This window comes from Suncus etruscus, chromosome 15 (genome assembly GCF_024139225.1).
Source record: "Suncus etruscus isolate mSunEtr1 chromosome 15, mSunEtr1.pri.cur, whole genome shotgun sequence".
NCBI classification, from domain to species: domain Eukaryota; kingdom Metazoa; phylum Chordata; class Mammalia; order Eulipotyphla; family Soricidae; genus Suncus; species Suncus etruscus.
Genome location: NC_064862.1, coordinates 92165312 through 92177471, shown reverse-complemented (window position 1 = coordinate 92177471; position 12160 = coordinate 92165312). Strand labels below are relative to the sequence as shown.

At 60.8% G+C, this 12160-nt stretch overlaps 1 protein-coding gene across 1 annotated transcript; it reads left to right on the top strand.

The window, feature by feature from the left end:
• The first annotated feature begins 2557 nt into the window (after positions 1-2557).
• On the top strand, positions 2558-6580 carry ARRDC2 (arrestin domain containing 2). Its single transcript, XM_049787714.1, has 8 exons — positions 2558-2846; positions 2938-3004; positions 3258-3405; positions 4432-4534; positions 4636-4892; positions 4976-5120; positions 5213-5355; positions 5624-6580. Exons 1-8 carry the CDS (start codon positions 2573-2575, stop codon positions 5651-5653), a joined length of 1167 nt encoding a protein of 388 aa, XP_049643671.1. The 5' UTR covers positions 2558-2572; the 3' UTR covers positions 5654-6580.
• Positions 6581-12160: the final 5580 nt, after the last annotated feature.

Here is a 12160-nt window from a genome sequence, read left to right as displayed (position 1 = left end):
CAGGGACTCAAGGGAACCACCTTTATCTCCAAAGCCCGGCTTCCTTGCTACCTAGTCTTGGCCCTGCCTCAGTTTACCCAACTGGGTCCCAGGGATATAATAGTCTCCGAGGGCTTGCAGATGAAATGGGGTGTTGCACAGAGGGAGGGGAGGGGTGCCCCTGCAGGTTCAGGTGCCCCTCTTCCTCCTTGGAGTAGGAAGGGAATCCATAAAATGGTGACATGCTTGTGACTAGGTTTCGGGGGGCTTCAGACCATACTGGGCAGGAGCAAAAGAAAAGATGTGGGATGGATAAGAAAGTGAGTCACACTTCCTGCCCTGTGTTCCGAGGAATCTGGGGTCCTCTGGCCTTACCCGGGCCTAGCCGCTGTGTGACCCCTCATGTTCCTCACAGCCCCCAGGACCCACCAAGGAGACTCGCCTTCCTGCCAGGGCCTCCTCTTTCTCCTCACCCCTCTGAGTCCTCCCTCCAGGGAACACGACCCCCCCAGTTCAATCCCAGCACCACCTCCTCCATGCAGTCCTACCTACAGCCTCTACTTTCCCCTTCTGCCCTGCCCCGGGCCTTCTCATCGGTAGCCATGGCCAGGTGAGACCCAGTCCTCACCCGGGGGGCCCGGGTCTTGGGGTGGGGTTGGGGGGCGAAGCCCAGAGACCCTGGAGTCCGGATGAGTGCTGCGTCCAGGCCGCAGTACACGCGATAACCAGCAGAGGGCGCACCCCACCCGCAATTCACCTGGAGGCCTTCGATCCTCCGCGTTTCTTGGGGAAACTGAGGCCGGTGAGGCCGCATTCCAGCCTAGGAAGGGGTGAGCAGGGAGGAGGGTCCCCCGAGGGCCCCTGTGCTGAGCCTTGTGGAGTTCACCTTCACCTAAGGGACAGAGGCCAGCTGATCACCAGCTTTCTTCTTTCTTGCAGAGAGGGGAAACTGAGGCCCACTGTTTCCTGCAGAGGGCTCCTTCACCCAAACCCAAACCCACATCCGACTTCCGCCCCTGTTGCACCAAGGGAAACTGAGCCCCGGCTGGGCCAAGGTTTTCTGAGCCCGACCTGAGATCAGATATTTTTGCTGTGGATGTTTTGGTTTGTTGGGTGTTTTTTTTTTTTTTTTTTTTTTTTTTTGGTTTTTGGGCCACACCCAGCGGTGCTCAGGGGTTACTCCTGGCTGTCTGCTCAGAAATAGCTCCTGGCAGGCACGGGGGACCATATGGGACACCGGGATTCGAACCAACCACCTTCGGTCCTGGATCGGCTGCTTGCAAGGCAAACGCTGCTGTGCTATCTCTCCGGGCCCCTTGTTGGGTGTTTTTGTTAGTTGGGTTTTTGTTTGTTTTCTGCCACACCCAGAGGTGTTCAGGGGTTCCTCCTGGCTCTGTGCTCTGGAATCACTCCTGGCAGGCTCGGGGGACCCTATGGGATGCCGGGGATGGGACCCTACAAGGCAAAGCCCTCCCCGCTGTGCACTAGCTCCAGGCCCTGAGGACAGATCTTGATAGTGTCTCATACCCGCAACAGGGTGGCACACACACACACACACACACACACACACACACACACAACACACACACACACATACACACGCACACACCACCGGCTCAAGCAGGAGGAGTGGCCTGAATCTAATTAATGATTAATCTGAATGGCCCAGCTTCCCGCGGGTCACCTGCGAGGTTCAAGTTTCTCGCTTCATTTCTGGGTCCCCGAGGACACGAAGCGGACAGGCCAGGGCAGAGCGAAAGCACAGCGGGAAAGGCGTTGGCCCTACACAAGTCCGACCCGGGTTCAATCCCCAACATTTCTTAGGCTCCCCTGAGCAGGAAATGATCCCTGAGCTCGGAGCCAGGAGTAACCTCTGAGCACTGCTGGGTGTGGCCCTAAGACAAAGAGCTTTGGGAGGACTCGGGGGAACCACCTTTATCTCCAAAGTCGGGTTTCCTTGCTGCCAGCCACCGCCCTGCCTCAGTTTACCCAGCTGAACCAGTGAACCCAGCTGGGTTCAAGAGGACATAGTTCCCGAGTGCTAGCAAATGATAAGGGGGTGCTACCCTGGCCCAGAAGGGAGGATCGAGGTGTCCTTGTGGGTTCCGAATGCCCCTCTCCTCCTCACCCTCCTAGGAGTAAGGAGGGGGGCCCCAAGAAGGAGGTGTTGGGGTGTTCTAACAGCATGTTTTGGGGTGCTAGACCCCACTGTATGAGCAGGAGCAGCACAGTGGCAGTGCCGGAGGCTCTGGGGCCGCCCTGAGCACTGGCACAGGAGCAATCCCCGAGCTCAGAGCCAGGAGTCAGCCCCGAGCAGCACCCCCAAACAACCCAATACTCATTCCATGAACCGACCTGCAGGCAGGCAGGCAGGGAGGGCGGGCGCAGCCGGAGCGTTGGAGTTCCGGGCTGGTCAATTTCACCCTGTAACCACGCCCCTCGACGCTCTCATTGGCCGGCTTCTCCAGGGGCGTGGCCTCCTGTCACTCAGCCGTATAAAAGGGCTCGCGGTGTCTCCGCCGAGAGTCGCCGGCCTCGGCGCGCGCGTCCGCAGGTTCGACACCGCGTGGTTCGCGTGGGTCCCCGAACCACGATGCTCTTCGACCGGGTGAAGGCGTTCTCAGTGCTGCTGGACGGCGCGGCCGCGGGGTCCGAGCCGGTGTTCAGCGGCGGCCAGGCGCTGGCGGGCCGGGTGAGGCTGGAGCTGGCGGGCCCCGTGCGCCTGGGCGCCCTGACTCTGCGCGCCCGGGGCCGGGCCCACGCGCACTGGACCGAGTCCCGCAGCTCGGGCTCCAGCACCGCCTACACGCAGAGCCACAGTGAGCGCCTGGACCTGCTGAGCCGCCGGGCCACGCTGCTGGCGCCAGGTAGGCGGCTCAGGGGGGTCCCGGCCCTGCGCCCCTGTGCGCCCCGGGGACGCGCTCCTGAGCCGCCCGCCTTGCCGTGTCCCACCCGCAGAGGCCGGACAGACGCTCAGGCTGCCCGCGGGCCGCCACGAGTTCCCCTTCAGCTTCCAGCTGCCCCCGTAAGTCCTGCCTAGGTGGCAGAGGCGGGCTTGGGGGTCCCGGAGCGCCCCCCCCAAACCCGGAGCCTCCTCTCCAAGCTGGCCTGGGCTCCCCACCCCGGTGGGAAGGGGTTCCTCCTCTGCGGTGCTTTGGCTTTTGCACCCCAGGGTCTGCTCCGGAGGGATCCTTGGGATCCACCACACACACCCCAGCTAGGTTTATGCCTCAGTTTCCCCCCAAACACCTGAGCGCACCCTCCCCACCCGCCCCCAGGACCCTGGTGACGTCCTTTGAGGGCAAACACGGCAGTGTCCGCTACTCTCTCAAGGCGGTGCTGAGCCGGCCCTGGGTCCCCGCACGCCGGGCTAAGAAGGTCTTCACGGTCATCGAGCCTCTGGACATCAACACCCCGGCACTGCTGGTGCGTCGGGGCACCTCCAAAAGCCAGGAGGGAGGGATCCAGCTCCCCACGGGGTGAGGGACCCGCTGGGCCCGGCTGTGGAGCCGGGGGCTAAGAATTTTGTTCTGGGGCTGGAGAGATAACATGGAGGTAGGGCATCTGCCTTGTATGCAGAAGGACGGTGGTTCGAATCCTGGCATCCCATAGGGTCCCCTAAGCCTCCCAGGAGCGATTTCTGAGCGTAGAGTCAGGAGGAACCCCTGAGAGCTGCCGGGTGTGACCCAAAAAGGAAAAAAAAAAAGGAATTTCAGTTCTGTGTGTCTCTGTGCATGTCTGTCTCTTTGCTGTGTCACCCTCTCTGGGCTCCGAGGCCCGTCCTGGTCCCCTGGACTATGCCTCAGTCTCTCCCCCTGTCTCATGCCCCTCCCAGGTCCTCTTTCTTGCTTTGGGATCACACCCAGGGGTGCTCAAGGCTCCCTCCTTGCTCTCAGCTCACTCCAGTAGTCGGAGCCATAGCACGGCGTTTGCCTTGCACACAGCCGACCTGGGGTCTATCTTCCGCTTCATTCAGGGTTCCCCAGGAACCAGCCAGGAGCAACCCTTGAGCACCGCAGGGTGTGTCTCAGAATAACAACCGCCAAAAGGAATCACTCCAGGGGGTTGGAGCAATAGCCCAGCAGTAGGGCATTTGTCTTGTACGCAGCCCACCCCAGAAGGACCCGGATTCAATACCTGGCATCCCAAATGGTCCCCTGAGCCTGCCAGGAGCGATTTCTGAGCGCAGAGCCAGGAATCATCCCTGAGCGATGCTGAGTGTGTCCTCAAAAGAACCACAACGAAAAAGAATCACTCCAGGAGGGTCTTGGGGGACTTTATGGGGTGCCTGGAAGGAACCCGAGTCTACCACTTGCTAGGCTGGTGCCCTCCTCCCTCTCCACTGCCCCGTGACTCTGAGGGCCCCCCAGTCCTGGCAAGGCCTCCCCAGCACCACCAGGCGCGCTGGGCTGGCACACAGCGGCCCATTCACCCCCATCTCGCCCGCCCCAGGCCCCGCAGGCCGGCGCCCGGGAGAAGGTGGCTCGGTCCTGGTACAGCAACCGCGGCCTCGTGTCCTTGTCGGCCAAGATCGAGCGCAAAGGCTACACGCCAGGTGCCGGGCTGGGCGCACGGGTGGGTGAGGTGCGGGGTGCTGGGCACGCACCCCGGGGCATGGGGAAACTGAGGCTGAACCCCCATCTCCGGGTCCTGCAGGAGAGGCCATCCCCATCTTCGCCGAGATCGACAACAGCTCGTCCAAGCCAGTGCAGCCCCGGGCCGCCCTGGTGCAGACGCAGACCTTCGGGGCTCGGGGGGCAAGGAAGCAGAAGCACGTGGTGGTGGCCCGTCTGGGCGGCGAGGCGGTGGCCCCCGGGCGGCGGGCGCTGTGGCAGGGCCGGGCGCTGCACATCCCCCCGGTGGGGCCCTCCATCCTGGGCTGCCGGGTGCTCCACGTGGAATACACGCTCAAGGTACACACCCGCGGGGGTTCCCTACCCCCGGACCCCCCCACAACGCAAGGTGCACCTCCAATCTCGTCCTCCCCACCGCACAGGTGTGCGTGGACATCCCAGGGACATCCAAGCTGCTGCTGGAGCTGCCCCTGGTCATCGGGACGGTCCCCCTGCACCCGCTCTGCGTCCACTCCACCAGCCTCATGCTGGGCTGGGAGCCGGGGACCCCGCTGGAGTGGCCGGAAGGTGCGTATCCCTTTTCTTTGGGGTGCCAGGGGCCCCGGGACTCCCTCCTCTCCTCCAGCCTCTGTCACATCACCCCACTTCATCTGCCGCAGCTCCCCCAGAATACTCAGAGGTGGTGGCAGATGACAGCCCCGTGTTCGCCCCGGAAAACCAGGACCTCCCCTTGTTTTTCGCGGACCCCTTTATGCTCTATATCCAGGAGTTCCGCTACCGCCCACCTCCCCTGTACTCGGAGGTGAGTGCTCAGGGGTTCCTCCTGGCTCTGCGCTCAGAAATCGTCCCTGGCAAGCACGGTGTGTGTGGGGGACTGTATAGAATGCTGGGGATCGAACCTGGGTCCTTCCGGGGTTAGCCACTTGCAAGGCAAACTATCACTGTGCTAATGCTCTGGCTCACTCTCCTTTCTTTTTCGGTCTGGAGTGAGGGAACCAGAGTTTAGAGGGTCCCTGGGGGGTTGTTGAGCCCTTGGTGAGGGGGTCTCCTGACAGCCTCGTGTCTCACAGGAGGACCCCATCCGACACCCCAGCTCGTGAGGCTGCTGCCGTGACCAGAGGCTGAAATGGTTCACAGGCAGCATAAAGGCATCAAGACCCAAGATGGGGAAACTGAGTCTGGGGCCAAGACCACACAGGAGCATCTCCTGCTCTTGCTCGTGGAACTGGCTGCTCAGGACCCCAAGGATGAGAGAGAGAGAGAGAGAGAGAGAGAGAGAGAGAGAGAGAGAGAGAGAGAGAGAGAGAGAGAGAGAGAGAGAGCAGACCCTGAGTCCAGAACGGGCAGGGGCAGCGCCTTCCTGGAGGTGGTGTCCCTCAGGCTGCTGCTGTCATGTGGAAAGTCCTGGGGATCGAACCTGGGACCTCGTGTGCCACCATCACCTCTCCTGGCCCAGGAAGGGCTTTCTCTCTGCAGCTTTGAAGCATCCGAGCTGGGAGGGTGAAGAGACGTGGAAGGGGGACTGGACCCGGGGGACCCAAGGAGGTGTAGGAGTTCTCTCCTGGGACCTCAGTGGACTTTGGGGGGATCTCCAGGCTTGAGACCCCTGAAATCTAGCTATGACTTTGGGGCCCTCAGGGATAACACCACAGGGCGCAGGGTGGTGGGAGAGTATTTAGGACACGGTGGGTGCTGCAGAGGACCCCCCCAACTCTGCAGGACTTGAGCCCAGGTGGGGGCGGGGCCAACCCGGAACCAGCATTTCTCAGGTTGTCCTGATGGTGCTTTTCTGGGACTTTTTTGTTCTATTTCATTTTTGTTTGTTTGTTTGTTTGTTTGTTTTGAGCCACAGCTGGCCGTGCTCAGTGCTGACTCCTGGCTCTGCACTCAGGGATCACTCCTGGGGTACCATGGGGGTGGGTGGGCGAGGACCCTGTGGGAAGCCAGGGATCGTACCCGGGTCAACCTCCCCACCGTGCTCCAGCTCGGCCCCTTGTCCGAATTTTTCAATAAAGCTTTCAAGGTGCCCTGGGCCGGCTGGTTTCTTCCCTCGCACCGTAGAGGAGGCTGCCGTGTGTGTGTGTGTGTGTGTGTGTGTGTGTGTGTGTGTGTGTGTGTGTGTGTGTGTGTGTGAGTTTGAATGTGTGTGTGAGTCTGACTGTGTGTTCACGCATATCCCAGCAGGATCCCCCCCAGGCACCTTCTCTCCAGGGACGATGGGGCTCCCAGCCCAGGCACCTGATTCCTCCGAGTCTGTTTCCCCTCTGGGACTAGGGGTGCCCTTGCCCCCCATGGTGCCATCTGCCCCGGGCCTGTGCTGGTCGCCGGACAGTGGGGTGGATGGTCCTTGTGCCCATGGTGGGGGGTTCGGCTGTGACCGGGCTGCAGGGGTGCTGGGTTCAGGGGTGCAGATGGCTTCTGGGCTTCAAGTGCCTCCTCCTTGGCTTCCGAAACCTGATCTCTGAGGCCCTGCCAGGTCCTGGCAGGACAGAAGAGTCACAACCCTTGTGGGCTGAGAGGGGCGAAGAGGGAGACTGGCTGAGACCCCAGTTTCACCCGGCACCCCAAAACAACCACCCATCCCCACCTGCAGGTCTGGGGGGCCTGAGACTTAGGGTTCCTGTGGCAGGTTCTGGGGCAACACCCTTGTTCCCAGGACTCCCGGCCTCCAACCACTGGCGTCCTCTCATGGTCTTCTCTCCCTGACTCTGTCTCACTATCTCTCATCTCTATCTCACTGTTCTGTATCTCTTCCTGTCTCTGTCTCTCAATGTCTCTGTCTCCCTGTCTCTGTCTTTCAATGTCTCACATGGTCTCTCTCACTCTGTCTCTGTCTCTCACTGACATCTCTCACTCTCTGTCTCGCACCATTTCTGTCTCACTGTCTCTTTCAATATCTCTCATGGTCTCTATCTCTGTCTCTCGCTGTCTTTCACCATCTCTGTCTCTCGCTCTTTGTCTCTCCATGTGACACTGTCTCTGTCTCACTGTCCCTGTCTCTCATTGTCTCTTTTTTTTTTTTTTTGGTTTTTGGGCCACACCCGGTAACGCTCAGGGGTTACTCCTGGCTATGCGCTCAGAAGTCGCTCCTGGCTTGGGGGACCATATGGGACACCGGGGGATCGAACCGCGGTCCGTCCAAGGCTAGCGCAGGCAAGGCAGGCACCTTACCTTTAGCGCCACCGCCCGGCCCCTCTCATTGTCTCTTTGTCTCCATGTCTCTCACTGTCTTGCTATCTCTCTGTCTCTCACTACCTCTGAGTCTCTCACTGTCTCTGAGTCATTTTTCTCTCCTCTCTGGTCCAGTCCTTTTTTATTTTGGGAATTTGGGCCTCTCCCACAGTGCTCAGAGGTTTCTGCTGGTTCTGCCCTCCCTCCGGGGACCAAAGGGCTCAGCCACTTGCAGCAGCGCCCTCCCTCCTGTCCCCCCCAATCCCTCCCCTGAGTCGCAACCAACCGCTTGGCCTGGGTCCAGGCGCTGCTGTTCAGGAATCTGGGCCGCGCCCGCCGCCCTCCCTGCACGGCACAAGCACAGGCTGTCCTGCTCTGGGCTCGGCACGGCCTGTCCCGGGGCCGGCCCCAGCGCCTGACTCCCAGATGCGGCCCTGCTGAGCTCATCCCGTGGGGGCCCCTCTCGGCCAGAGAACCCTCCTGGGCTGGGGACAGAGCACTGCGGGTGGCCCCAAAGCAAAACCAACAAAGCAGAAAAGAGAAGTGGGTCGCTGCAGGAGGAGGGGCGGAGCCCAGGCTGTGCCGCCCGTGTCCTGTCCCCCGGTGGGACCCGCCGAGGGATGTGGGAGAAGAAGGTGCTAGAATGACACCCAGCCCAGCTGCTGATGTGCCCCATCCCTGTGCCACGGGTCCCGGGACACGACTGATGTCCGGCCTTGCCCCAGCCACACACTTCCTGGAGCCCCTGCTGACCCCTGCACTTAACACTGACCCTGAACCCCAACCATGCGTGTTTCCCTGGACACTCCTCGAAGCCGGGTTGGAGTCGCACAGAGGGTCTGGCCAACACCGCTTCTGTCCTGGTCCCTTCAGACTCCGTGCTCAGCCTTGGGCCCCTCATGTTCTCAAAGGAAAGTTCCAGAAAGCGGGTGCTGATGGTGCTAAGCAGGGTCTGGGGCCACTCTGGACCCGGCCAGAACATCTGACCAGCCAGCAGAGCTCTGGGATTTCCTCCCGTCCTCAGAGTCCACATTTGGGGCTGCTAAAAGGCCTGACATATGGATAGTGGAAAGGGGGATCCCAAATCCTACACCAGCAGCGTTCCGATCCGATTCAGCAGGGTGGCATCCACACCCACACCACACCGCATGCTGAGGGCTGGAACTGCTAGGGCACAGAAGGAAACAAGCCCTCAGCATGGGGTTTTGATGGGTGAAGAAGAGTCTGCCAGGGAGGGTTTTTTGTTTTTTGGGTCACACCCGGCAGCACTCAGGGGCTACTCCTGGCTCTATGCTCAGAAATTGCTCCTGGTAGGCTCGGAGCGGGGCACCATATGGGATGCTGGGATTTGAATCACCATCCTTCTGAGTCTAAGGTAAACGCCCTACCTCTGTGCTATCTCTCTGACCCCCAGGGAGGGTTTTGATGGGTGAAGAGGAGTTTGCCTAGGAAGGCCCCCAGGCTGGCCAGGCTGGGCCGAGTGGGTCAGGGCAGCAGCAGATACAGATGGGCTTGTGACTGGGAGGTCCTGTGAGGGACCCTAGACTGGCTTTAGGCCCCACCAGCAGCACCCCAACTTGTGTTTCCTGAGCCTGCCAAGGTCTGCTTCCCAGTTGCAAGGCTGAGCCTGGGGCATGGGAGGGGGCAGCTTGAGGGGAACAGGGGCCGGGCAGGCCCTACTCTCCAGAACTTTCCGTCAGCATTTCCAGTCTCTTGCAACAGGAAGTGGCACCTCAGGGGAGCTAGAGCACTTCCTGAGCCGGCCCTGTGACGCACCAGCCGCCACCAGCCCCGGGGAGGGCCGTCTGGGGTTGGGGCCCGGTCTGCAGCCCTGCTGGGTACCACTGGATAGGGGCGCCCCCAGCTCGCCCCCACACAGTGGGGTTCACTAGCCTAAGATCACAGGGTCACTCTGGACTCACTGGTCTCTTACTGACGAATCTACTCAGCCCTCAAAACCCCACCTTCGATGCCCTTTCACCAGCCTATTACTGTGACATATCTCAGTCTCCGCTGGATGGGCGAGAGGAGAGGCCACCCACGAATCCGCCTAGGTACTCCCCTCCCTGTGCTCACAGATCTGGCAGGACGGTACTGTCCCCCCAGATGGACGGATGGGAAGGGGGTCCCTGCAGTGCCTGAATCTGATCTGAGCTTCTCAGCAGGTGATGTCGGGGTGGGGAGCCCATCAATGGTGCCCCCACATGGGATCTTGAGTCAGGAGAAACATACACCTCCATCCACTAGGGGTGATGGGCTGCAGGTCTGTCATGGGACTCCGGACCCCCCAAGACTCCCTGGACCCCTGAAGGTCTCTAACTTCCATCATAGTTTTAATTTTGATCACCTTTTGTGTGTTTGTGATTTTCTTTATTTTTGGTTTTTGGGTCACACCCAGTGGCACTCAGGGGTTCCTCCCAGCTCTGCGCTCAGAAGTCGTTCCTGGCAGGCTCAGGGGGACCATAAGGGAAGCTGGGAATCGAACCCAGGTTCATCCTGGGTCAGCTGCTTGCAAGGCAAAAACCTACTGCTGTGCTATCACTCTGGTCCCTGTTTGTGATTTTTGTTTCTTTGTTTGTTTTGGGGCCTCACCCAGCAGTGCTCAGGGATCACCCCTGGAGGGCTCGGGGGACCCTACAGGATGCCTGGCATCGAACCCGGGTCAGCCGATGGCAAGGCAAACAAACGTCTTCCTGCTGTGCTGTGGCTGAGGGTTCTCGCATGGTACAGGCCTGACAATCTGGCTGCCCCACAGCCCGGGGACCCCCCATCCTGACCACTTAAGACAAGACTGGGCCGGGCGGAGGTGGGGCCGTGTCCCCAGCGGTGACCCGAGTGTTTTCCGGCCTCTGGACAGCGGCCGAGTGTGGCCGGGCCCAGCCTCTTGGGACACTGTTTACCGAGGATCAAGTGGCCACGGCTGGGCGCGAGGTCTGGTCACAGGAGACACTCCTCCAGCCGCCTGCCAAGAACACCCAGCACTACTGCAGGCCCGGTGCCCCCTCAAACCCTGGTGTCTGCACCAATGGGCCTGTGGGTTCCAGAATGTCTGGAATGCCCTAGGCCCCCCGGCTGCCAACTTGGTCTGGGGGCCTGGGGATAGGATAGAGTCCTTGTTTACCTTGCACGCAGCTGACCCAGGGTTGATCCCCGGCATCCCACAGGTTCATGAGCCTGTCAGGAGTGGCTCCTGAGTGCAAAGTCAGAAATCCGCCCTGAGCACCACCCACACTCCATAGGGTCTCCTGAGCACTGCCAGGAGGGAGCCCTGAGCACAGAGCTGGGAGTAACCTCTGAGCACAGAGCCAGGAGTGATTCCTGAGCACAGAGCTGGGACTGAGCCCCAGAAAGAAGGGAGGAGGCCGGGCACAACCCCTCTGGGCTGAGGAAGGACTCAGAGAAAACACCAGAAACATGAGACTGAGGCACCCAGAAAGCAGAGGGGCCCATGGGAGACAGTGGGGTACAGGTCAGGGGAAGGAGGGGGATATGCAGGGTTAGACCATGTCTGGGTCCGACAACTCCCAAAGGGTTCAGTGGCCCCCAAAAGACTCCGCAGGTGTCCAGATGCTCCCCACCCTCAAAACCAACCCTGGTCCCAAAGCAGCCCCGGGACCTGCTAGAAAAGTCTTGGGGCAGGCCACTGGATGGAGCCCAGACCCGGCCGGTGACTCAGAGGTGCCAGGAAGGTGGCAGAGGGTGGCCTGGGCGCGTCTGCCAGGCAGGTTGCGGGTGCGGAGATTGTGGGGTGTGGACCCAGATATCTCCACTGATTGCTGAGTCTTGACCAAGCGATTGGAATCCAGCTGTGCGCGGCTCAGAAGCAGGTCAGGGCGGACCCGGGCGTCTGGAGGGGACAGGGACCAGGTCACAGTGTCACTGGGCCCCACTGCCCTGGGCCTTGTGGAAAGAGCTCCGGACCCCAGCAACAGAGGGGTACCGAGAAGCATCAGCCAGTGCTGGGGAACCAAGTTGTGAGGGCCGTGGCGTAAACAAGATGCCCAGTGTCAGGCGAGGCGAGTACTGAGGGGGTAGCAAGCGGGCCCGATAGCCTTCATCTGGGAACAGACAGAAGCTGCCAAGGTCGGGCCCAGCCAGGAAATTCTCAGAGCCGAGGAGGCATGGCCCCGCTATCGGGGTGGGTCTGGGGGATGCTTCTACCATGGGGTCACCTTGCAGGGATCCCTGAACCTCAGGGAACCCCAGAACCATCACACTTTCTGTTTGCCGAAAGCTGCCCCGAGAGATGTCCAGGAACAAAATCCTGGGATGACAATGGCTCTGGGTTCGAGTCTCCATGTTTATTTTTTTTTTTTTGGTTTTTGAGTCACACCCTGTGACGCTCAGGGGTTACTCCTGGCTATGCGCTCAGAAGTTGCTCCTGGCTTCTTGGGGGACCATATGGGACGCCGGGGGATCGAACCGCGGTCCGTCCT

Excerpts from the sequence above, each read along its gene's own strand:
- ARRDC2 (XM_049787714.1), top strand. The coding sequence starts at position 2,573 with ATGCTCTTCGACCGGGTGAAGGCGTTCTCAGTGCTGCTGGACGGCGCG. Across the intron at positions 4,535-4,635 it reads GCGCAAAGGCTACACGCCAG|GAGAGGCCATCCCCATCTTC; the intron begins GTGCCGGGCTGG and ends CGGGTCCTGCAG. Across the intron at positions 5,121-5,212 it reads CCCGCTGGAGTGGCCGGAAG|CTCCCCCAGAATACTCAGAG; the intron begins GTGCGTATCCCT and ends CATCTGCCGCAG.